This window comes from Adelges cooleyi, unplaced genomic scaffold, assembly GCF_023614345.1.
Source record: "Adelges cooleyi isolate 19-005CV unplaced genomic scaffold, UGA_ACOO_1.1 ACOO_flye_CR_arks_rails_tigmint_CR_PRNA_2, whole genome shotgun sequence".
Lineage (NCBI taxonomy): Eukaryota > Metazoa > Arthropoda > Insecta > Hemiptera > Adelgidae > Adelges > Adelges cooleyi.
In genome coordinates, this window is record NW_026095860.1 from 12,744,834 (window position 1) to 12,771,581 (window position 26,748).

The 26,748-nt window shown below is 30.2% G+C and overlaps 1 protein-coding gene across 6 annotated transcripts; it reads right to left on the reverse strand.

The window, feature by feature from the left end:
* Nucleotides 1–16,538: 16,538 nt before the first annotated feature.
* LOC126833627 (splicing factor 3B subunit 3-like) lies at nt 16,539–24,903 on the reverse strand. Of its 6 annotated transcripts, XM_050565065.1 has the most exons (19): nt 24,655–24,903; nt 24,500–24,588; nt 24,113–24,351; nt 23,839–24,009; nt 23,582–23,754; nt 23,254–23,508; nt 22,790–23,031; nt 22,521–22,699; nt 21,518–21,673; nt 20,451–20,758; nt 19,447–19,602; nt 19,112–19,381; nt 18,512–19,047; nt 18,303–18,419; nt 18,074–18,239; nt 17,803–18,015; nt 17,324–17,473; nt 17,035–17,232; nt 16,540–16,977 (listed from the first exon to the last, which is right to left on the reverse strand). In XM_050565065.1, exons 3-19 carry the CDS (start codon nt 24,336–24,338, stop codon nt 16,837–16,839), a joined length of 3,657 nt encoding a protein of 1,218 aa, XP_050421022.1. In that variant the 5' UTR covers nt 24,339–24,351; nt 24,500–24,588; nt 24,655–24,903; the 3' UTR covers nt 16,540–16,836. The 6 variants fall into 6 exon arrangements, with proteins under 6 accessions (XP_050421023.1, XP_050421024.1, XP_050421022.1 ...); XM_050565066.1 differs by lacking the exon at nt 24,500–24,588 and having other exon boundaries at nt 16,539–16,977; XM_050565067.1 differs by lacking the exon at nt 24,500–24,588 and having other exon boundaries at nt 16,539–16,977; nt 24,625–24,903.
* Nucleotides 24,904–26,748: the final 1,845 nt, after the last annotated feature.

The window sequence follows — 26,748 nt, forward strand, 5'->3', positions numbered from 1 at the left end:
AAATTGCCAAATGCAAGACCACCGGCCAAAGGCGAACAGCAATAGCGCTTTTATTGCTATCGATTTTTGAAGAACTGTAAACATCGATTGCAATAGTTGGACGGCAATCGTTCGGCACATATTGGGGTATTATGAATTTTTAATAGTAAAACCCCCCCCCCCCCGTTAAAATACACTGTTTAATTTCGTCGTTTACGGTATACCGTGTTTTGTCGTACCTATTTCAAACATTCGAAAAAACAAATTAAAAAAAAAAAAACACTTTACACACCGCGAAAAGCCAATACGATTAATTTATAATCCGTTAAGGGGATTGCATGCGGTCTATTTTTAAAGAGTTTACACATAGGCAATATTTAAGAAAAAAAAGGTTTTAATAAATACCGACCAACGAGTAAGAACCATTTTAGTGTATTTTTGACCAAAAGGCCAGACAAAATGTCGACTACATAAGATGGTCCAATTTCAATTCTGTTGAGATTCGAGTTCTTTGGCTACTTTACAGTCTTATGTGGGAAACCGATTTTCATTTAAAAATTTCAGTTTCTTGCAAATAACTAAATACAATTTTTAATATTAATGAATTAACTTATGTAATAAACTGTAAAATTCAATATTGTACTAAAAAATGTAAATGTAAATGTAAACTAAAGGCTAATGACCTAGTAGTCGAAGCCATATTTAAATTAAAAAAAAAAAAAAATTTTAATATTAAAACCCAATTTATATCATCTTTAATAAGTCAATTTTTATAATTTATTCACATTTTTTTTATTTGAATTACTTTAAATAAATGTATATGTATTTGTTAGTTGTGTCTATATTATTTACCATTAATTGTATTACATCAACTAATGGTCTCGTTTCTTAAAAACAACATATTAAATAAATTGAAAAATAGCTATACAATTATTTAAAAAAAAAACTTCAAAACCAGCACAGTTTAATTCAAGTACTGTATAAGCTAGCAGTCGAAACCTTCTAGGTAACAATCTATGCCAGTTCATTGTGAACCAGTATCGATCAAGGAAACTACCGAAGTGTATTAGCATCGACTAGATATTGGCATATTACTGTCTAACAGTAGGTTATTTATAACCAAGTACAGAATTTTTCATTCAACCTTATAAATATATTCAAATTAATACCAGAATTACCTTTGGTTTTAATTATTACTGTAAAATTAATAAAAACTTAAATTATTATTCTGAACCTCATTCATTTGTCACTTAAACATGCGTGATATTTTTAGGAACGCAAATAAAATAGTTTCAAATGCAATTAACTTGAGTGGTAAAACAAGTAGAAACATATGATTATATTATTACATCCATCAACGAAACAAAAATGTCCATTTATTACATCTGTACGGTATTTATAGCAATAAGTGTATTATACGATCTATGTGTTCTTTATAAAGAGAAGAAAGAAACTAATTGTGTAAATCCTAAATACCAGTTAATTTGCGCAAACTGACTGCATAAAAATATCATAAATTAGTTCATGCAATTATTTAACTGAACGTGTAAGCGCACCTTAAAAGCGCATTTGTTTTCAAACAATTTAATAACGTGACTGTTATAAGTAGAAATGTTTGTATGTATTAATTACAGGTTTCCATGAATCGGTTTAAAGCCCGGGTAAAATGTAAACCCCTTAGCTTTTATTCCATTCAAACGTTGGAGAACACACATACCCGGTGATTCAGTAAAGATAAAACACTAATTTTCTTCTAAAATAATAAGTTTTTTTTTTTTTAGCATTTTTCAGAGCTCTATAAACTTTTTGATACTCAAACGATAACGTACATATTTCATTAACTTTTGAAATAATGTTGAACATTTTTTAAAAATGTTCGCTAGGTCCAGTTTTGTATAATTACTTTTTAAGTTATTAAATTATAAAACTAAGGACGAGAAGTCGGACGGAGTGTAGTATTATTTTTATATGCGCGCAATACTCTTGCGATAAGTCGATCGCCCTGTATAATAAATCACCACACGAGCAAAACCGATGCTGATATAGATCTCTGGTGTATAATATACATTTCATCCCCTTGCTTCGTTCAAGAGTGTAGAAATCACGTAGTCACCGAAGACTGGCGAAAAATAAGAGAAGCAACACTCACACAATAATGATATTATATCCGTTTCATTAACTCAGACGTGCCCAACAATCAGAAATGTTTTACTGCCGTAAAAAATAAACAGAAAACAATTTAGAAGTCGACACTGGATCCATCGCTTTTTTTTTATTACATCACATCAAGTGACAAACAATATAGGTCTCGGCTTGTATTTCATTATACAGGGTGTTGCACAAGAATTCACTAGTTGAAATATATCCTAAGGAGTTTAGGATTTTTAAATTCTATTTATTTTTCTAAAAAAAAAATCAATAAATCTAAGAATAAAAATAATTTATTTTTATACCATCAGCATTTAAAAACCACACGTGGAGAGGATATGAGGTGAAGTGGTATTATTTGTAAAATTAATACTTTTACGCTAATAACTCCAAAAGTATTTATATTTAAAAAGGTAGAGCATGTATTATTTTTATAGTTAAGGATTTTATATATTCATTTCTTTATTAAAAAAGGTAGTTCTATACAAAAAGTTATTTTGTTTCAAAAAGTAATGAGTTATTACATTTACTTTCTTACTGTGAATTTGTAAGCACTAATTATTTTTTAGTTTAGTATCTAATTATTTTAATAGACAAGTCTAATAAATTAATCTAATCTAATTAATTAAGAGCCTCGTCTAATCAATCTATAATACAGTATTAATTGGCTACTCTTTTTTTTCTAAAATTCAAAACAAAATATATAAAGTTTATAGTGCTGTAAAAACTAATTAAAGATTTCAACTTGCATTACCAATTCGTAAACGAAATAAACTATATTGTTTTATTTAAAATAAACTGGACAAAATAAGTATTGAATATTTTTGTAGAAATATAAGACCTAAGTTTACCTAACCATACCTGACTTTTCAAAACCTAACTTATTAGTAAACGTAACCGTCGAATATCTTTAGTAATAATATGTTAACTTTTTAAATTAAGCTTTTTGTGTGTTTTCAGCAGGTCCGTACCTTAACTGTTTAGTTGACACTTTTTTACACTTAGAACAAAGTTTCAACAATTTTATAATGAGCAAAAGTGTGTATTTTTATTATATTTAATTGATTATTCAGCTACGAAGTAAAATATTTGAACAAATTAAGATATTTGCAATACTGCTCACCCTCGTTAGCTTTCTTTGAAATAATCAAAAAATAGGATGGGAAGAGCTATTTCTTACATTACTTATTCACTATTGCAAGTTTTAACGCATCATTTTATATTTTACAATTAACGTTCAGTTTCAATCCGATAGAACGGTAAATTGAAAGATATTATAAGAACTTATTACTGAACATGAGAATAGGGTTGATGCTGAAAAACAAAAATATTAAAACAATAAGTCAAGTGTCAAAAGTAATACGAAACCGCAAATAATCATTTTAGATATATTATGACTTCAAAGCCACTCAGTATAACGTCAAGTATTTTATTCCTGTCATATGTTCAACATATAAATGACAGCTCATGATTATTACATGACCTAAATTCAATGGATAAAAATAATCGCCTTTAAAATCAATTAACTATGGAGGAATAACATTTCTAATAGTAGTAGTTTATTCAATACTGTGTAACTGTTTTTCTTTAAAAACAAATTGCATTAAATACGAATACAGATTGACAGTAAAATTTGGTAAAATGAGGTCTGGTTATTAATTATTTTACATAGATAAGCGGGACGAAAGTATAAAACGACTATGAGGCATATTAAATTAAACAATAATGATGATTACATTTTACATTAGTTATAACCTCTAGGCATAATACGTTGATAATTATAAAATGTACTTTAATTTCGCTCTATTCGCTTACATTTATACTTGGCCCTAATTAAACTAACGGCGATATAAAATTTTACTATAAGCCGTTGGACTATTTGGTTAAGTCCTAAGAAACCTCAAGTCTAAGAGTCCAAGAAGAGTTTTCTTATTTCTCATTCAAAGTTAAATCTATAGTCAAATAATGTCCATACAATTAATAATAAATTTAATTTACTTAAATTTGTTTTAAAACAGTAAAATAAAAAAAATGTATTAATGAAAAAAATACTGCCAATAACACAAATAAAAAGCTTAGTTCATACCAGGTAAAAAAAACTTAGTTTATGTAATATTGCCAAAATACATCTGTTAGATTTAAAACTGTTCGAATAAAGTGTTATGATTAAAATTGTCAGTTTGCTATGAAAATTATGTTTTTTTTTATTGTTTAAATTTCTTTATATTTTATGAACGTCACCTAAATAACTGCTTTAAATTATCTAGCCGAACAATATAGTTTGTTATTTGTTGTTGTAATTTTTTTAATAAAATAAGACAACTTACTGAACTTGCAAAATTAATATGAATTCTGCTTTAATTCATTTTATACGTTTCTAAAAACTTTTAATTAAAATTAAAACTTTGTCAGAACGAAAATTCCAAGTTTTAAGAATTAAAAATCATGTAAAGTATTATTACCCACCAATGACATCTGTCGTTAGAAAAAAAAACTAATACTTAGAATGTTCGTCTTAATAAATACTTTTTGGGCATCGCGTTGAAGCTAAACTTGTTAAAAAAAACACCTCAAACCTCTTAATGAGTTGTAACTTTGTTTAAATAACCAACAAATGTTATAACCTGTAAAAAACATATTTTAGACCAAAACGGAATACATCATAGTAATAAAAATATCACAAATTTGGTAGAACAGCAAATTAGGAATGCCGAGAAAGAATATCAGAATGGGTGACCTACTTGTATGGGATAAAGCGAAGAGGAATAGAATATTTATTATAATAACTTAATAAAACACACAATATTTTTCAGTTTTTATGTGAAGTCAATAAGATATTGCGTTTATGCAGTGGTGGTTTTTTATTATGTTTGTGCCCACCAAAACTAGTAGAATGGCTATTGATCTTGGAACATTTTTTTAACATAGGATATCAGTATGACATTCACAAAAATAGTTAAAATAATTGCCAATACTTTGGTAATGTACCGCATCTATAACACTTTCGGACATTATTTATTGACTATAAAAACTGAGAAGTTTTCTAGAACTTTCTTACAAATTGTATTAAATTATCACGACCTAAAAAAAGTATACATTTTTTTAAGTGCTACAATTAAATTATGTTCACACGCAGAGAAACCAAACATCAAAAATGCAATAATAATAATTAAACCAAGAAACAACTAAACGTATAATCAATAATTCCTGCTTTTGTTTTGAAACGTTATGCCGACATTTGTATGCAAATTATAATTACATCTATTCTTAAAAATAAACTTAAAGTTAGACCCTTATTTGTAATTTAGATTTAAATACAAATGAAAGCAATAAAATACTTTCACAGTGTAACCAAGTATTTTTTATATAACAGTTGTTTATGGGTCTTGTTCCAGTTATAGAAATAACTTTACCTAAGAAAATATTTATTTGCTGTTAACCAAAAACTTTTTGGTTTTATACCGAAGCTAAAGTTATTTAATACATTGTTAACATTTATTAACAGTTATTTACATTTATTTATTTATTTTTTTTTTACTGAGAGGAATAAGTCCCCCTAGTTACCCTGAGTTGATTATTGATGAAGAGTTATTATTAGAAGTACGAAGAGCTCCAAAAAAGAAAAAAAATCTTTGTTTACTTAAGTAGAGCTTAAACAAGTAACTTAACCTAACCAGATAAACCAAAAAAATGAAGAAGACCGTTTTTTGTTTATAATTTCAATAAGTCGTTTCGACCAAAGCTTATAATAAATATTAAAAATAAAATTGTTATAAACTCAAATCACATTATTAAATTAAAAAAAAAAACAAATAATATTATTGATTCAAATGTAATTTAAAGAATTAACCTAAACGAGTTAAAAAAAAAACAATAGAATCATTAATTGATTGTACTTGGTGTATTTTTTTGTAGCGCCTAATTATATCATCACTCAAGATCATTTAAACGCACGAGTGCTTAATTTAGTGGATTAGTTACGACCCATTAAATAGCAAGAGAGACATAATCAAGCTATAGAGAACTTGAATACAGCTGGCCTAAATGTATTATTTACTATAATGCTTTGATAATATTATACCAACCAGTAGCTGCAGAATGCATTGTATTTATATGTAAATAAATACTGATTTAGTTAATAGAAGATGCGAAACAACCAGCAATCGCCCTAAATTACCATTAATTTGCATCTACAATCATTTTATTTGGATAATAATAAAATGCATTAGCAATAAACAGTCAAACCTTTTCGTTACAAGTTAAAACAAAAACTGTTTATACATTAAGATTAAGGAAATTTGATTGTAGCGTGTCTAATAAATATATAAATAAATGTCTACTTTGTCAGCCCGTCTGAATGATTTTTTTGGCCTGCAAAAATCAGAACAAGAAAAATTGCTGAATTTGTTTTTAGGAAAAAGAGTGCTTTTTCTAAACTTATTTTGTTATTAAAAGTACCGACTAGATACGATTTATAATCTAAATTATATAATTTTTTATTAAACCGGTCCACAATTTCAGTTGAAGGCTAATTTTATACAAAAAAAAATCATGTTCAATTAAACGCTTTCACAAATATTCGTTTTCACTTAGGCCTAATCGAAATTGTTATTTAATGAATGTAGTTGCGACGAATTTTCCGCATAGTTTGCTTATTTAAAATGAAGTACATTTGTTTGCATTACGGTTTTAAATTAAAATGGAAACTCAAACGCCCACAGTTCAGCGTGTGGGTGAGATAAAAAAAAGAGAGAGAATTGTTTAAAGAAAGCAAAATTCTGGCTGTGTACTTGAGTATAGGTGTATACTGTATGTATACAAAATCAAGGCTAAAATACATAATTTGTCAGTAAAAATGTCAGTTTGGGTGTAAAACATCATTCATGCATGTAAACTTAGATTTTAAACTATTACATGAAATTTATTACGATGATCTGAAGAAACTACACATGAATCACTGCTATAATGGTTGTTTGTTTATTTTTTGTTGGCACGTACTATGTCTTTTTAACTAAACCACAGTACAGAATTTACAGTAAAGAATATTGTCATACGTATATAAAGAACGGCTGTAGACTACTTGAATTCCTCTTAGCTATTTACTGTGCACAGTTTTATACTAAAAAAAACTTTAATATTTGTAAAGGCTATTAAAAAAAAAAAGGGCCTTATTTGTGTATGATAAGTCAAAGAATACATGTTTGTGTACAATGAAGTGGTACAAATTTAATATATATTATTTTAAATAAAAGATTTTAACAAAAGAAAATAGTATACAAATTTAAATTCATCGACATGTTTTTAATATTTAAATTATTCTAAATTATTTACGGACAATTCATAACTTTTTAAATTATGGTTTAGTGAGCTCTATTTTTGTATACAATTTAAAGGACGGCTTACATGTTATGTAATTTACATGTTTAAAGTTTTAACTGGTTTTTGCTAAAAATACACTTTGGCCTTTTAAACCCAAGGGGCATATATTATTAATTTATACATTTTCTACTAAGATACAGAAGTATTCATACTTGTAAAATGCCATTAAATATTGAAGTTGAAATTGTTTTCATTGATTTTAAATAAAATAATATAAGGGTTAGTGATAACAAGGTTTTTTTTTTTAAAAAAGTCCCAGTTAACTTAGCTTCATATAACACTATAAACACATATTTTTTGGTTCATACCAAACATTTGCTGGGTTTTCGGGTTAGGGTTTTTTTTTTGAAAACTTAACTTTTTACATGCTATTAACGATGAATTGTTAAATATTTAAATAGAAATATCTTGAATAAACGTAACGTAAATATTTTAAATAAATAAGCAAATAAAAACAATTACTCAATTTTTTACTGCAATACTTTAAAATATTGGTCTTGTGGGGCAATCGATTAAAAAACGTATATACTTACAGTAATAACTCTAGTAGTTGGCACAAGCTAAGTGCTACTAAAATAGACATAATACCTATTATACTTTTGATTATTAATGCAATGACACTGTTGTATTGGTTGGTTTAAAAAAAGCGGTTGACGGTGTGAAAATCTTAAAATGTAATCGCCATCGATTGGATGGAGAGGTAAACATTCAATTTTAATTAAATATCAATAACGCTCGGGGTATGTCCAACGCTGTATTTATATATATGTAAATGGGAAATCCGATCGTTTTAAAAAGGAAATGCAATTATTTGCCTAAGGGGAGAAAATCGTTTCTGCGGCCACTCCGGTCGGATTTAACGGGATAAATAATTATTTTCGAAAACAAACAGCGAAAACGTTGCAAGGTTTTATTTCCGACCGATGGCAATGCATTAGTTAAATATATATATATACATATATGCATATATATACACATACTGAATTTCTAAGACCACTATGGCTTTGCTTTCTAAATAATTAATTGTCCATTATAAGGTATACAAACGAATATCGAACAAATCAACCTACTGTCAATAAAACAGTGCTGACGATTTCAGTGCTTTACCGGCCATTAGCCAATTGAATGGTAATTCGGAAAACAAACAACAAAAAAATATTAAAAATACAAAAATTTTAGTTCGACGTCTGAACGACTTGCACCGAATTGGTTTTTTTATTACTTATTTGCCCATGCAAGACATAGTGTATAAACATTATTATTTTTTTTTTATTCCTGTCAAAACAATCAGACTGTTAGTTATATAAATGTGTTTTTGATACGAACAAGATAATATTTCAAATGTCAGGAGTTTACAAATTAATGTCGGTTTGTATAAAAAAAGTTATAGTTCAAGTGTAGAAGTTAATATAATGTATGGTCTTTTACTTTACTGTCTTCCAGTCTTCTATAGAAGCTTTATGAAACTATAAATTCTAGATATTTTGTTTGATTACAATTTTTCAAATTCAAATTAAATTAAATGTATATATATATATATATATATATATATTTATGCAAGTTATTGATGGAATGTCTATAAACTTTATTTGTGAATTATTTTGTCTAAATCTGATTAAACTGAATTAAACATAAATAATTGTTAGAGTAAATAAGCTTTCTGTATCCAATATTGTTTGCGACAGTTAATGATTGAGTATATTTTTTAGTACCTTATAAAAATTTAACAGATGAAATCGAGGAGACTGTTTTTTTGTTACTATTATATAATATAATACATTTCAACTGTGTACCGTCGATTTTTGCCAGGCTGTTTGTTCAAAGTACGTAAATGCCTGTTGGCAGTTATAAGTTCAATTTAGCCGTCAATTAGTGAACCGATCGACCGCAAGCGTCGCGTGACCGAAAGTTTAAGGTTTAAGCAATTGCGAAAACCCTGTGGGGATCATACGTATATCTATATTTATATTATATAATGTGTTGCCCACGATAACCGCAAAACCCCAGGGACAAATTTACTTCCATCCGAGAACAGGTGGTTTGCGAGTGAACACGTCCAAATAATTTAGAAATCACGTGCGCCGTCTAAAATAGGAGCGAGCACATGGTGACTGGTGTGGCTGACGCTCCATGCTTATAATTTTCTATAAAAAATTTAACTAAAGTAATAGTCACTTGAGTTTATCAAAATTTGTTTGGTGTCATCTTTCGATGTGTAGGTAAAAATGTCAAGGAGAAAGTGTCCGATTGAAAATGTCCAAGTAAGAATATCTTTACATTTTTAGTACTTTATAATAAAAAAATATTTTAAAGTGTTTATTATTTTTTAAATTCGATTCAACATAGTATTATCGACCAATAACGAGACATATTTGTACTGGAAATTCGATTTATAAAGTGATGTCATTTGATTTGTAATTAATATAATCGGTTAATCCCATTTGGTAAGTACAATGAGATGTCGTTTTATGTGGCTGTTTAAAGACATAAAAAAAGACACAATACAAACTCGGTCCTAACCACTATAGAAACCCACAGTTGATCCGAATACAAATAATACCGAGAAATTCAATATACCTTATGGAGTCAGGTAAAAACTAATTATTTGCCAATTACACGTTTACATGCGGACGATGTACTTTATTAGATCTTACGGTAATTCAATTTTCTTTTGATTGCATATATTTGGTAAGTGCTTATTTCACTATACCAGTGCGCTTGAACGTCAAATTAATTTGTTGTTAGCATAAAAAAATATACAGGGTGATTCAAGGATAAGACCCTAATTTTCTCTTAAAAATAATTGCAATTTTGTAGTTTTTCTTTTTGGGCACAATTTGATTTGTGTTTTCTTATAATAGGTATAAAACAACATTTAATTTTTTTTCAAAGCTCTTACCAACTTGTAAAACTTAAATTGTATCGTATATAATTAATACTCTTTATATTATATTCGTACTTTCACATTTATTAGTTGGCCCGAATCTGATGTATTTGTCAACTAAATAACCACACCCCTTATATGTGAAACCCCTACGAAATTAAGATTTTTGTAAAATAGTTAGGTATACTGTAATATTATCTCCACTTTTAAAATTATTAAAAATAATTTGCCGAAAATGTTGACTGGTCTATAACCAGTTATGGTTAATTACTTTTACAGTTATTTAAGTTTATAATTTAGAATTGGAGGTGGAGTGCGGTTAAGTAATGTGTTCAAAACTGACTGTTAACCAGTCAAAAGTTTCAGCAAATTATCCACAACTTAAAAAGTTAATTAAATATATATGTACGTTGCCATTCAACGAATTCAAATAATAATTTAAGACAAATTGTCATTTTAACGAATACAAATGACAAAAAAAAGTATTGAAATTAATTTTAACTTCTTAATTAAATAATTTTTTATAAATTATTAATTTTTTTTAAGTATATAAATAACGTACGTGTTTAAATATAATATTCGGAATCTTTGTGTTTTTTTTGTTGCATTCAATACAGCCAATCTCTTGGTTTGTAACTTCTGGCAAAAGAACATAATTATTTTTACTATTCATAAGAACACTACTTTAGTGTCATTTTTTTACACAACAAGTAAGCTTAGTAAATTTGTATTTTGTACATTTTTTTCGCGGTGAATATCAGTGTTTGGCTAGCAGTTGTGAAATATTGTTCGATAATATTGGTCCCACTCATGGTATATATTGTGTTGATTTATGAAACCAGAGTGGGTGTAGATTTAACGTCATTGGTTTTGGAGGGGAAAAAACTGCACTCACACGAGCCCGGGACACGGACCGTTAACTACAAAAACGACTTGGTGTTTCGACTTAACGCAATCCGGGACGTTTTTATCTCTCTGACCGAAATGCAATTGTGTGGGGCATCCACGTGTAAAGCATTGCGAGAACCAAATGGAAATAAGATAAACCTTTCTATCGGCGAGACCGCGAAAATTCGCTGCAATATACGACCCCCATCCGGCTATAGCACGGCTCGTACGTTTATTGTAATGTCTGTACACCAGAGAATATAAAACTATATTGAGGTATTAATAATACACCGAATACCGCCACGACTCAAAGTCCCATAAGGGACTCGCAGAGTGTAAGTACAGGGTGTCCCCAAAGTTTTGAACCAATACCGTTGTACACGTTAAAGCCGAATAGTATTTATAGTAATTATAGTATTTAACATTTAGTTGTAAACAGTTGGAAAGTTTGATAAACGTTACTCTCCGTTAAATCAATCGTTTACTCTTCTTATAGGTGCATTTATCCGGTCAACGTCCCTAAGACAATGAAGACCGTGTGTCCCTGTTCCATTAGCGACACATAAGAAATCTGCCGAGCAGTAATAGTGTTTCGCGGGTCTATAACTTAACTTTGGTAGTTTCAAAACTTGTGTGACACCCTGTAACATCAGCGTAGGCGGCTAAAATGTCTTTATTAATTTTGCAAAACGCACATACAGCAAGCTAACACGAGGCAAGAAGGGTTTATCTGCTTAATAATAAAACGCATACCACATTAAACGGCATTTTATAACAGCTGCGGCGACTCTGCTGAAAACATAATCATATTATTATCGACTCCAATGGTTATTATAATAATAAACTATATGCGTGTTACCGCCAATGTGGATATAATGGCTAAGCACACATCGTCTTAATATCATATTTAATATAATGTACCTGATATAAATTCCAATACCGGGCTGCGGGGATCTCTCTTTATTGAGGAGATTAATCCTCTCACAGTAATTCACAATAATTGAATTTGAATAAAATCCGCGAAAATTTCAACACTGCCATAGATTTGTTATTGTTTTTATATAAGTCTACAAAAGCCAGAAGAATAAGTCAAAGAGAAAATAAATGTATTAAGTTAAATTTATCACCCTGTAAATTTAATACCAAAGTGCTTCATCCGACTTTTTCCCTGCTCTTTGTTTGATCAAAAAAACGAAAACAACAATAATGATGTTTACTGTGTTGTAAACACAAAATATTTGTTTGAATTTTCTGACGAACGCTCGAGTTCGAGCTTTCTTTGAAATTGGCCATCATCTCCAAATGAGCTACTATTTTAGAAACTACGAGCCATTGAATACAGTTTGTGTACTTATGTCTTATAAACTGTTAATTATAGTAATAAAATTACTGTAAAACATATTAGTGTATAGATAAAAAAAATCTCCCCCTGAAAAATAAGGGAATAGTATTTAAAGTTTGCACACAACGACCTGAAAATCATAAATATTTAGCCTATTCCAGACCTTCCCAAGCCAACATATAGGATGTATTAATTGAAGAAAGCTAAAATAAGCGCTCAGACCGGCTAATCCAAATTTGTTGAGCAATAAAATCATTACCGCCGCCTACTCTTTTTGCTTGTATTCTCGTTCAAAGCAGATTTTTAAACCATCGTTAAAACAAAAACAGCGTCCGGGCACTTACAACAATTTAAACCCTTCTGAGCTAGCAATTCGACAAAAAGTAATTTACTTTAAGGGTTGGGTCGCTTTTTCGGTCATTTCTAAAAGGTTAACGTCGTACTCGATTTTTAGCACATTTCGTGATTAATAATTTCGCGACTGGAAACAAGAGTTAAGAACTCTTTTTGTATTTTTTTTTAGTAATAAAGTTTTACTCTTTTTGACGGTGTGTTAACACTGTATACGAAGACTGGCAAAACCGGCACACGTTAATGACACACAATTTTCTCAACGGCACTCCCAAACTCTTATACAAGCGTTTCCTCGTATAAACTTTTTGGGCGAACACACTTACAATACGTCATTTCAATGTCAAACGACGAACTACCGTTGTTTACATAACGTTTTCAGAGATACGTGTGTTAATCACACAAACGACGTAGTGTCGCAAGGGAGAAACCGCATACGGAGTGAGCCAAAATATAATTATCCACACAACATTTGATGCCAGAAGACGATGCTCATATTATTGTTACGGTAGATATTACCATTCTGTAACCTACCCGACGACGGCTGCTGTCATTGCAATTTAAATTTAATTGATTTTCGGTAGTTTTTGTGATAATCACTTTTGCGGAATGTTCGACATAGTTTGTGTAACAGTTGGCGATGGGAGTTGGTAATAAAGACTAAACTAGTCATATTATTAGATATTACTCTCGCGAAGCACGTGAATCGTTAAATACAGAAAGGGCGCGTGTCCAATATTTTACAAAAAAATCACTTTATTGCATAATCAAAAAAATATGTATTATCGATATATATATGATTCTGTACGAACGGCACAATTAATGTTCTGCCATATAAGTACCCGAAAAACAAATTATGAACAATTTCGTTAATTGCAGAAAAGGCACTTGTCATCTGGATGAAATGTATAATGAAATATTTTTCAGAAAACAAAATCTGCCCTTTCTGTAGTTAGCGATTCACGTATTCTCGCGTTTTATAAGCCGGCGCCCAGTATAGGCAATTCAGGTACACGCACGCGCGGTGTAAGAATTTTCGGCCTTGCAAACAATAATAATGACATTATTATCAACACCAATTATGAATGTACCGAGGAGGAAAAAAACGAATATCAACAAGGAATAGTTACGCGATAAGATTTCATAAAAAAAAGTTGTTATAAAAATAAAATGTGATTTAAAAAAATATTGACTTCATGATTTATTGATTTTATAATAATGAGTAAATCCATGTATTATTATTATTATCATTAACTAATATCAAATTATTGTCATTTGTATTATGAATATTTAAAATTGTATTTATATTTGTAAACTTAAAGGGATTGTTTTTGCGGTCTGTATTTAAGGAGTTTTGTATAGACTATACTTAAGAAAAAAGAGGTTTTAATAAATTTTGACGATGTTAATTAATTTGTCTAAGCTTCAAGGTATTATTTTTAATTTAAATAATTTTTTTCTACGAGTAAAAATCATTTTGGTTTATTTTAGACTAAAAAAACAAAACAAAATGTCGACTACATAGGATGGTTCAATTTCAATCCTATAAAGAGATTCGAGTTCTTTGGCTACTTTACTATGTTATGTGGGAAGCCGATTTTCATTTAAAAATTTCAGTTTCTTGCAAATAACTAAATACAATTTTTAATATTAATGAATTAACTTATGTAATAAACTGTAAAATTCAATATTGTACTAAAAAATTTTTGTTTTAAAAATTCTCCATCCTCTCTTACGTACAAGGCTCTACTCGGATACTATATTCCCACTTAAACGAGGTTAGGGTTAATTATTTTTGTTTAATGCTTCCGGATGACCTCAAATGGACTACAAAAATGTACAGCCCGGAAATAACACTTGAAAGCGACGTTTGTGGAAATTGCGTTGGAATGTGGGCGAAGATGTAAACATAAAAAACTGCCATCGTAGAGAATTGGCTTTTGACGTGCAAACGCGATAAAACAAAAACAAAAAAACTTAAATCAAGTTTGTCGGTACGACAAGGACTGTGTGTTGAGTGCAAGCACTTTCTTCGCACAAGATTATAAATAACTATAGTATGGACTTGGACAATGCGGTTGATGTTTAATATTATATATTTTATACACCAACAGCCCGTTGTTGTTGAAAAGCTGTCCGAGCATTCGAAAGGCAGTCGGTTAACGTCGGAACTTCTAAAAGGGTGAAAATTAAAACACTATGGAAACGGAAAATTCAATTATCATTATACAGCGAGAACGCGAAATAGAACTCGGCAACGCGAACAAATAAACTCGCTTTCGAGAACAGAAGAAATAATGTACCAGACAACGCGAGAGAAGGGTCAAAAAGTTGTTTAAATGATAATGTATAAATACAGTTTATTCTTACAATATTATTTCAGCAGAAGGCAATAGAGTGTAATATTTCAGTATGACCGTGTAGAATAACAATAACATTTAGTGTAAAATGTATGTACACTAAAATTACATTTTTCGTCAATTATTATGCCTTTATTTCGTCTATTGGGTTTTCCAAAATGCAAAAGCCTCAAGTTATATCCTGGCCGAAACGAACAGACTCGATCCTATACTGAATCTCCCTACCTATTGGGCAGCTCACACGTGTAGGGCTAGACCGTATTTCAATGCTACACACTATCCTTGTTGTTTGGTAAGTGCACCTGAAATATCATCAAAATATAGACAGTTTGGGGTAAACAAACAAGGTGAGAATTTGATACGGTGGTCGTCGCGATTCTCTGCATCAAAGCGAAAACTTTAGATTTCAATATTTGGGTCGCCATGGAAACCATAGACCCAGCGGCCGCCGCCTTTATGATTCCTAGGGTGGTCGATTTTTAAGTCGCGTGGGCGCCTCAGCTTTCGCTTTGACAACATATAGTTATCTTTGCTGCACTGGCTCTTTCTCTACATTAACTTATGTAATTCTCTCAATTAATACATGCGTTAACGCGTCCAACATATTGGACATACACATTCGATCGGTGTTAAAAAACCAGCGTCATCCGTTACCGGGTTAAAAGAAATTGTTCAAACCACAAATGTCACAAAAAAAAGCTAGCATTGTCAAGCCTAAGGGCGTAAAAGCGGACAGACCATATTGTATTAGTTTGAGAAATCACAAGTCCACAGAAATTATTATAATCAGGCATGGGCAATATTAAAAAAAAAAATGTTCCAATATTACCCATGCAAGTTGATAAAAAATATTAAAAATTACTGAAAATAGAATAACACTGTAGAAATCTTCTAAAAACAAACACAATTTTCGATATGTACTTAAAAATAATGCACTCGATTAGCTGCCCGAAAAATTGTCAAAATATAGAAAAAATAAATAAACGAAAAAAACAACCAACCCAGCAGAATGGTTCAACATTTTTTCTTTATTCCGTTTTTTTTTTACCAAATTTCCAATAATTACATTTATTAATAGTTACAATTATGGTATTTTGACAATATACTTGTTAAAAAGTTTACCAATTAATTTATATAAAAAACCCCAAAACTTTCAATAAATCTATAATAGGAATTCGACTAAATTAATTAGTAATATTGTTTAATTGTTGAGCCAAATATTTTATAACAATAAAGGCTGTATAAAAAAAAAGAAAATAGTAATATTACTCATTTCTTAATAGTACAATATGTTTAAAATAATTAACTTTATTGAGGTCAAGCTGTTAATTGTGTACATCACACAAGGAACTTAAATTTCAACAGTCTTTTAATTTAGGTTGAATCAACTCAATAAAAATAAAAGTATGTAATCACATTTACGAAAAAGAAAGATTTTCTAGGAAAGAAAAAAAAGAAAGTAAAATTGTTATAATAATAGGTAAGATATAAAAACTAAGAATACTTCAAAATGCGTATCTTGTTCGCATGTCTTCGAGACGCTTAGACACTTCCGCTGGCGTTTTATCGAGATCGGCAGCAATGCTCTTCTGTTTAGCAATGTCAATAGAGTTGTACTGTTCACATAAATCTCCGTCACATACGTTCTAAAAAATTTAATATTTTAGTAAACAATTTAAAAAAAAACCTGAATTAACGCTAACCTTTACAGGAAAATAATAGGATCGGTAGGATAAATGGTCACGGCCACACAAAGGTGGATTTTCCGATCTCATGTGCATTTCAAGGTGTTGAAAGAAGTCTTGTTCTTCGTGAGCTGTAAACGGCACCAAAACCCCGATCGTACCCGATATCGTCGAGTAAACTAATGATTCAGAACCTCCCGGTATAAGAGTAGCTTTCTAAAAAACAAAATAGATATATTTTTTTAAAAGAAATGTTTAGTTTTTGAAAATAACGATTGTCTAGGCTAATCAAAAAGAAATTACTCACTTGTAGCGATGTACATATTTCTCCAACATGGAAATTGGCTATGAAATCTGCTTTCTGAGAAGCACCGTTAAGCAACCCGCGATCCCAAAGATTTTTATTTCCGGTCGGATCGTCTTCAATTTCGTCAGATATTGATACAGCTAACCGTAGCTGAAATATAAATGATATAATTATTTACGTTTAGTAGAAGTTAAAAAATAATGAGTTAGAAAAAAGTTCAAGATTAATTGTTTCTCATTGAAATTTTCAAGTTGAAGTATAAAGTTACAAAATAGTGTCATTATATATATAATAATTGTATTATGTATAATATATATGTTTGGCTCAAAGCGAAATTATATTACTAAAATTGTAGAAATAATTTTTGTGTTATAAAAATCAAACTTCTGCAGACATAAGGAATGTATAGACAAGAGAAAAAAAATCAAATGAACAAGTTATGGCCTTTAGTCATTAGACTTGACGTCCTGATCACTTACAATCGTAATATTTCCAAACTTGTCAGCCGCGGCTACTGTGTTGTAGTCGAGTATCTCAATAGCCGTAGTATAACGTGGCTGTGTATCGTCGGCAAATATAACCAATTGATTTTCAGATCTTTTGTATTGCACCATATACACACTTTCTTGGACGTCACTAACATAAATTCTCAACCCCATTGCTCGGATTCCGACAATCGACATGGAAATTTGCTACAAAAGACAGTTATAAATATCATAATATAAAAAAAAATAATGGAAAGTTACATACTTTGTTTTCACATTTTCGCAACAATTTTTTTTTTCCAATATCGTATATACGTAGTATGCGGCCGACGCCTATCAAAACGCGGCCTTGGAATCCACAAATCGCCGTTGGCACGTTATCAACAATCGTCTTGTGTACAAATTCTAAAGACGTACAAGTCGGGTTCACTCTAAAACCAAATGATGAGACATTCAATAGGTTTCTTAAAATTTATTTTTATTTTTTACATTACTTGTATGTGTAAATATAGCCACAGGTCACGTGTCTTGGATTTAAATAAAGCTCGTTTGCAACACCGAAAAGTACATACTGTGTATCTGGATAAGTTGAAAACCGCACTAAGGCAACACTGAAAACCAATTTTAAATAATATTTTTTATAGCTATTGTAATGTTAAAAGTTGATATTTGAACATAAAATTGATTTCTCAAAAATACGAACCTCATAATCGCTTCGTTTTGTGGAAAACGATAAACTGCTTCGGTAACACCTTGGCCAGGATTAAACAACCTAATCAACGAAGCCCACATTCCAGAACCAGCTTTGGGAGCGCCGAAAACATTTTCCGGTAAATCTTCGTTCAAGAACGCTTCGGCCATTTCCAAGGCCAATTCTTGTTCCTCCTCTCCGGCGGCTTCTTGCATTTCTTCGGCCATCTGAACTCGTCTCTGTCTCTTTGTCTGTTCTGTGTATGCATTGTGTTCGGTTTCGACAACAATCAAGTGAGCCGAGTCGGGATGTACAATGAATTTTCTAGGAGTGTACTCAACCGGAAAGGACACTTGATTGAATACGGCGCCAAGTTTTTCCAATGCCAAAATACGCAGGGTGTTATTAGATATAGCAACTATGCCTTCAGCGCATTGTTCAGATGAGAAACCAGAAGCGTATTCCAGACTGTCGTACGACAGGGGCGTTAGATGAAAACGGTTTTGGTAATAATAGCTTAGCCAAGATCGACTAGACATCGCAAGCACCTGTGTAAGGACAAAATAATTAAAGTGTCATCATTTTAGATAGACACCATTTAACAACGCTTACAGCCTCATTGCCACGAGTTTGGATCTTAAATAGTTTCACCGGTTTTCCTCCCAAGTAACGGGCTCTAGTGTCAGCCATTTCCCCGGTAACGCTGTCCAAGACCGTACGCAACAGTACTCCATTTCGCAAGCCAATGTTCAGGTACAACATTGACAAGGAATTCATTCCGGGCTCATCAGACGACCCAACATCGCTCACACCCATTTCTACGATGCACAGTGATTCGGGCATGGCGGGAATAGCTTGCATTTTCAATTGAGTCAAGCAATCCTGTAAAATTTACAAACTGTACATTTGGAAGCTTAGTACATAGTTATTGAACAAACAATACTTACGCCCGTATCCAAAGAAATAATGCGAACTGTTTCGTCAATCAATCCAACGGCCAAAAACCGAGACATTTGTTCTCCGGACGGGGCATTTGCCAACGCCATACAAAGAACATCAGTGTTCATTTCCTTACGGTCTTTGTGTTCGTTTAAATGTCCAGTCTGTCAACGAAAACATTTTATTTAACAATATTAACATAATAAGTTATTCTTAAGAAATGTATAAAGCCAATACAGTGGGGTTAAATTATACTGGGATAGGGAGAAAAGGAGAAAGTATAATAAAATAACTTTCAAATAAACTCTTTAATGCAAAACCGTCAATGATAAAAGCTATTAAATTTAAATAATTTTTTAGACAGTAAATGTGTTTTTAATAATGTTATTTGATTTTTTTGGTTTTCGTAGTTAAAAAAAAAAAGTTATTACAGGTATTATTTGAAATCCATTTTTTTTTAAAATCCTATTAGAGAGGATGTTACCCATTTATCGTAATCAAAAATAGAATAAAAATATTTTACAGATACCTTTTGACTGATGATATTCATTCACACATAGCAACCTGGAAATTTAATACGATACGAGTATGATGTTTCCCTTTTTTTTAATTTTTTTCCTTTTTAAAAAAAAAGTTTGACTACAGACTTTTAAAAAAATTGTATATAGTATAGCTCCTCTCCCACTATAGTTATACCTTCAGTCTAACTTTCAGACCTCAAGTCCTAAAACTACGCTCAAAATAACGAAATAAAGGAATAATTTCTACTCCTTTCAGGAATAAGGGTTAATGATATTTCCTTGGGTTTTTAATGTATATTGGTAGTACTATATCTAACTTTAAAATAAAAAACATGTACATTTATAGGTTGTTCTTCTTGATTTTGATAAAGGGGTACAATTTCTAATTTAAAGACTTGTTACATTAAGAAATTGATCCATTGGCTTAAAAAACAATACATTCTCGGAGGCACATCGAAGCCAAAATTGTAAGCTTATTTCTCTGAACTTACCGGATCCATTTCAAAGTATATTAGTTCGCCACCACCCAACGCGATAACCACTTGCCGCTGATTGGCCGCACATTTGACTATTTTCTTCTTTTCTGGAGCTTTCCAGTCGTGCATTCGTCTATCCGATCGTATATGACGTACACCATTGGGATAAATCTGTACAACCGCATCGTCACCTAACGGAGAGCAAGATAGCGTGGGTGTTGTCCCTAGAAATCCAGAATCTGAAACTTCTTCTACTGTTTCGCCGATCGACAAAACTAAAGTAGCATTTGAGAATGACACAACGATATACGCATCATACAATTCTGAAAGCATTAAAAAAAAAATTAATAATTTATATACCTATATAACAGATGGAAAAATAATTTTTGATAGTTAGACAACACAAATGTGGAGCGTAAAAAAATTAGTTTTGTATTTTAGTTTTAAGTCAATCGAATTAAATTAATTAATTTCAATTAAAAAAAGTTTAAAAAGTTGAAAAGGTCAAATAATAATATTTGCTGTAATGTAAATCAATACATTTTGAAATGCGAGTCAAAAAGAAATTTATTGTTGTCGTTGTTATAGTAAGTAGACAAAATATTAGTCATGGTATATAACGTCGATTTTCCTATTAGAACTGTTACATACATCAGTTGCTGAAACAATTCAAATATTAGAATACAAAAAAAAAAGTGTCTCGTCTGCTTATCGTTAATGTTACACATAAAATATAAACAGATATTTCTCTTTCAGATGAGGAACGTGTGTGTGTATAAATAATGAATTTTCATTTTTCTTCAATCGCTCCTGTCCAACTCTACATCTTACCTAATTGATTTGAAGCCTCTACGGCGATAGTCAATACCTGAAAAATAAACGAACTGGTGTTTGATAGATTTTATAATCTATTCACCAGTGCATTAATATACGTTTGGATTTCAAACAATTATTACAATATTACATTTGTTTTAAATAAAAGAGCGGACATTTAGTTAGGGAGCTATAACCCAGCTACTTAATTATTTTACTAAAAATGTTTTAAAATATATATAAACATCTGAGATTAACTGAAAGCTTACCCTCCGCTCTACTTTTAACAGTCCAAACTGCATTCGGATTTCCTGGCAATTCTGAAATGGCCATTTCGGACACTTCAAGACCGTGTCTCAAAACTCTCAGCGTGGATCGTGGACCTCGTCCGCACGCCATGTATAACTGAGGAGTGTCTTCGGCGGCTAAAACAATTTTCACTTTAAAACTTGTATGATAAAAAACAAAGAAGGAGAATAAAAAAAGAAAGACAGATAAAATTACTAATATATACTAATATACTAATATACTAATATACTAATTTCAATGAAACTTTGCCGGATTAAGAAAAACTATAAATAAAAAGAGCTATATTTAACTACTTTTTTCAACGATTTTATAGTCTAACCTAACATTATCTTTAGGAGAATAACTTAAAAGTTAACATTAAATAGACGAAGTCATTTTTTTTTCTTCAGGGTGATCAATTTAACAATAATGTTAATAATAGTAATTTTGTAATGTTTGTTTAAATATGTTACCATATTTCTAAAAAGTTCAAGAGTCTGTAACCACACTCTTTATATCCTGGAACCCCAAAAAAATCAAATAACACGATTATAAAAAACATTTAATGTTTAAAAAATGATTTGTGTATTGATGTCAGTAATTTTTATCATCTATAGTTTTGCATCAAGCATTTTTTTTTTTAATTTGTTAAAATAGCTTTTAGTTTTTATAATACAGTACAGAGAAAATATGTTTTGTTTTTTGCCATTGAGTGGTATTTGAATGAGTTGATGAAACGTTTTGTATTATATTAGGTATTAGATACAACTGTAAGTATTGATTGGTCCAAATTATATACCAAAGTTATCCCACTATTTTTCTATTAAAAGTTTATGGTCTTCATAACTCAAACTCATTGACAAAATCAACAAAATATTAGTACTTATATTTTTACTTTATATTAATCTGACAATGTCTTATCGGATTCGGTGACATCATAGATACCCCTATGCAAAAATTATTTAGTATAAGCAATAAACTTACCTAAATCTGCAACTTGACATGCCATTATGGGCGACAAAGAATCCATTTCATCGACTAATACTAAATTTCTCAATAGTCGAGGAGCGAAAAAAAACGTATCTCCTTCCTCCAAGGGCATGGCAGAACTAAATTCGGGTTCGTCGTCATCATCACCCAAATTTGCTATTTGATATAAATAACTAAAAAGTTAAGTAAATGTAAAAATATATATATATATTAAAACAAATTGAATTTTATATATTGTATTTTTATTTTTGCAAACAACTCACTGATTTCCAAACTCGGACGCTATAAATAAAAATCCTGTTTTCAAAACACACATTGCCGAAGCTACAGCAACTGTATCGAAATATTTCAGTCGTATTTCTGTGACAAATTCTTCATTGGTTTCCAGTGTCACCTTGAAGATGTCCCCTTGTTCGGTTTGTACCAGGAAGAAAAACATTGACTTGGTTTTGTGCGTAGCGCTGCAAACAAAGATCATTCCTCGTTCCGGATCATCTAAATCATTCTAAAATTTGAAAAAAAATTACAAAACTTAATTACATGTTATTAATTATTTACGTTTTTTTAACTTAATTTTTACAAACATTGGTAAAGTTCGTAATTTTTTTCTTGTTATATGTATATTACAATATTTTTTCCAATGGTTGTTAATAAAATATTGTAACAAAATTTGGATAATTTATTATTTGAAGTTTCAACAAGATTTTGGTGTGAAAATTGTACTAACTCGTCTACGAGGAATCGGACAACGAATATCAGGTTGTTCGCCTTGATTTTTATATGTTATATAATTTTCCGAGCATATCAACACTCCACCAGGCCCATCCTTGTCACCAGGGACGGCAATTAGTGAATTGGCATGTTCTTCTAAAGCTTCACTATATTTTCTGACCACGTGGTTTAATCCGAAATCAACTTCGTAAAATGTCAGTGTTTGACAGGTAGATTGGACAGCATTGCCCGAAGAATCGGAATCGGCTTCCTAAAAACATTTAATATAGCTTTCAATTTTTTTTGAAAATTACTAAAAGCATTATAGTGACAATGGAAATTACCTCATAGTCAATCTCAAGACAAGCAAAAACAGGGTTATCAAACGCGACATCGATTCCAACCATATGATAAACGAATGTATTACTCTTGTTGGCTTCTAAAGGCGACGATATAGTCAGTCTAGCTTCGGAGTCTCTGTTGGGAATGTACACCAGCTTTTGTTTTTCTACTGCACCTAATAAATTCAATGAAAACAAACAATTCATTATAAAATGAAAGCGTAATTATTTAACTTGTTAAGAATACAAGAAATTATTACCAATCATAATCGCTCGTCCCTTTGGGTCAATCGCTAAATATTGTCCCGGTACGATACGTCTGCAACCGCTTTTTCCGAATGTTTCCTGATGTACTTTGTCAAGAATATTTTTCAACGGCAAATACTCCAAAATGACTATTCTTCCGGAATCAGTTCCGACTACAATATAATCTAAAACATTTTTAGCCAAAATGTAAACATGGTTAATTTTAAATTGTTATAAAATTAAACATTAAATAGTCAAATTACTTTGATTAAATAACGTTAAAACTACCTTTGGTTCCGCCAGACTGTCTGAAGCTCATCAGAGCTCGAACAATTCCAAACACTTCAACTGTAAGTAATGTATGGACTTTCCCAGTGTTCGTATCAGGTCTCATCAGCTCTAGTGATTTTCCATGAGATATTAATATTTCTTGAGCCTTTCGGCCACTAAAATTACCATGGATAGCATTCGTGATGGCGCTACCTCGTTGTAACGTCATATTATACAAATACATTTCTACTTAGTGCCTAAAACAAAATGCAGTTTTTGTTAATAATTTATCATAATTAGCGATGATCAGAGATGTGAACTATACAATATTCTCGAAATAGACTGCGTTATTTTCTTAATGTAATATTAATAATAAATATCTATTATACTATATTATAAATATACCTATTTCCTTTTTTTTATACAGCAAGTATGTAAGAAATATATTTTAGTACTTTTAGTCAAAACTTAATAATCGTCTCACTACGCTTTGCCTTTAAAAAACAAATTATACAGTATTTTACACGAACACTTGATAGAGCCAAATGAAACGATTGTACCTTCTGAGTCAATACATATTTTTGAAAAAACAATACAACATAAAATATGTGTGTGTGTGTGTGACTTTCTTTGCGTGTTCGGTTTCAATTTGTTCGATTGTAAGCAATTAAGTGAATGAACCAAGTTCATTGGACCTTAAATGGTTTTTAACAGTTATCATTTTTTTTTCAATGTAAATATTAAATAACAGACTGTATTCTGTAAGTAAACAAACGACTGCTGTAAAACTTCCAACAGAACTTCTCTTAAAGAAGTTCTTTTAGATGATAAGTAAATTCAATATCACAAATGAAAACTCGTATGATAAAATATAACCGGCAAATTCACTGACAGTGTGGCCAAACGTCCGGAAAGTAATATCCCATCCAAGATAATCACTGAGAAAAAAAAGCGTGAACAAAATAATATTATAAAAAATCATGCCTGTACTATTAAACTGTATTTTCTTCCTACGTTTTTAAAAAATTAAAAATTTGTAAACGTTTTTTTTACATACGATGAATAGAAAATTATTATACATATAACAGCTAGTTAGACATCAATTAGTAGGTACTTATACAGATGAAAATCATTCTCATAAATACCTAAAAGAGGATTTATAAAATTAAATTTTAGTAATTATCCATTGTGAAGTATTATTTAGGAATGATATAGATTTAAAAAGAAATAATTCAAGTAAAATTTAAAATGTTTACTATGAACTATTACTTTTTTTGCGAATTTCACAAGCCTTAAAATGTCAGGTTAGCTGAAATTTAGAAATGTATTATCTAATGGTTAATTGTGTATAATTGTGTAGACAACTGGTCGTATACCGTTGAGTAATATAATTTAAGAACAAGAACTAATCACCGATATATTTTTTTCTGCGCTGAATCCGAATCTGACTTCTACATTTTTCTAGTAGCTCCTAAGTTGCAAAAAAACTAAAGAACATCGTTTTGTGGTACATTCAACGTATTCTATATGTTTACATTTTTTTTTTTTATATAAAAAAAAGTTTTTTATTTGCTAAATTTAGAATTAGTCAGAAAATTAATGTAGTATTTACTGTTTTTAGTTTTTTTAACTCAATCGAAAATAGGAAATCCTAGTAAGGTTCTCTTTGTTTAATTGGCGGACTAAAGAAATTCTAAAGTCAGATTCGGAGCCAGCAATAAGGAAATAAATAAATTCACAAAATAGGCAAATTTCGGTTCTTTTTTCTATTATATTGCACAATGTTAATTTAATTGAATTGTTTTATTTAAGTTAAAAAAAACTAACATGCATCTAAATTTTAAACATGTTTTTCGTTAAATACAAATTTGATCTCTATTTTCTCTAATAGTTTGTTCCTTGAATTTGTATTTATAAATTATAATCATTGCTATTACATTTAAAGTTTCATCCCTAAATTAATGGGTTGACAAACTACTTGGAGATTAAAGGTGGCGGCTTATTATTCTTAATTAGTTTAATCCATCCTACCTAAACATTATAACTTACTCCGGTCTCGGTGACACTAGACACATTGGCGTTAAGTTCAATTAAAGCATGATAATTGGCGGCCCCTTTGTACTAATTGCCTTACTCGCCGTCTCGCACAAGGTTTGTCTAATGAAACTAAAGTCTATTAATGAAATAAATTATACCCGCAATGATAATAAATTAAAAAATATATTTTCTAATAACGAATAAAACTGAATTTAAATTACAATAATATAATTTATGGATAAAAAAGCAGATAAGCTGCATTACACGAACAGTACAATTTAAATTTTATTTTATTCGTTACAACTTATAAGAAATTAGTAATTTGTATAGAACATTTAATTACTGGTCAAAAAGTTATTTTAAAATATGTGAATGCATTTTATTTTTTCTGCTGGCTAAGTTTATTTAATCTTGAATTTTTATTTATTCAATATTTAAATGATGCCTAGGCTTGTGACTTATCCATTTATTGAAGAATTTAAAGTGGCAGTAGACTTTATAACTTATAAGGAACGCATTATCACCTTATTGGTGACAAAAGGCAAAAATATAAGTTTTTCAAAAAGCATCATGGAACGATTACTTTTTTTGTCAACAAAAAATCACATGTTTTTTTT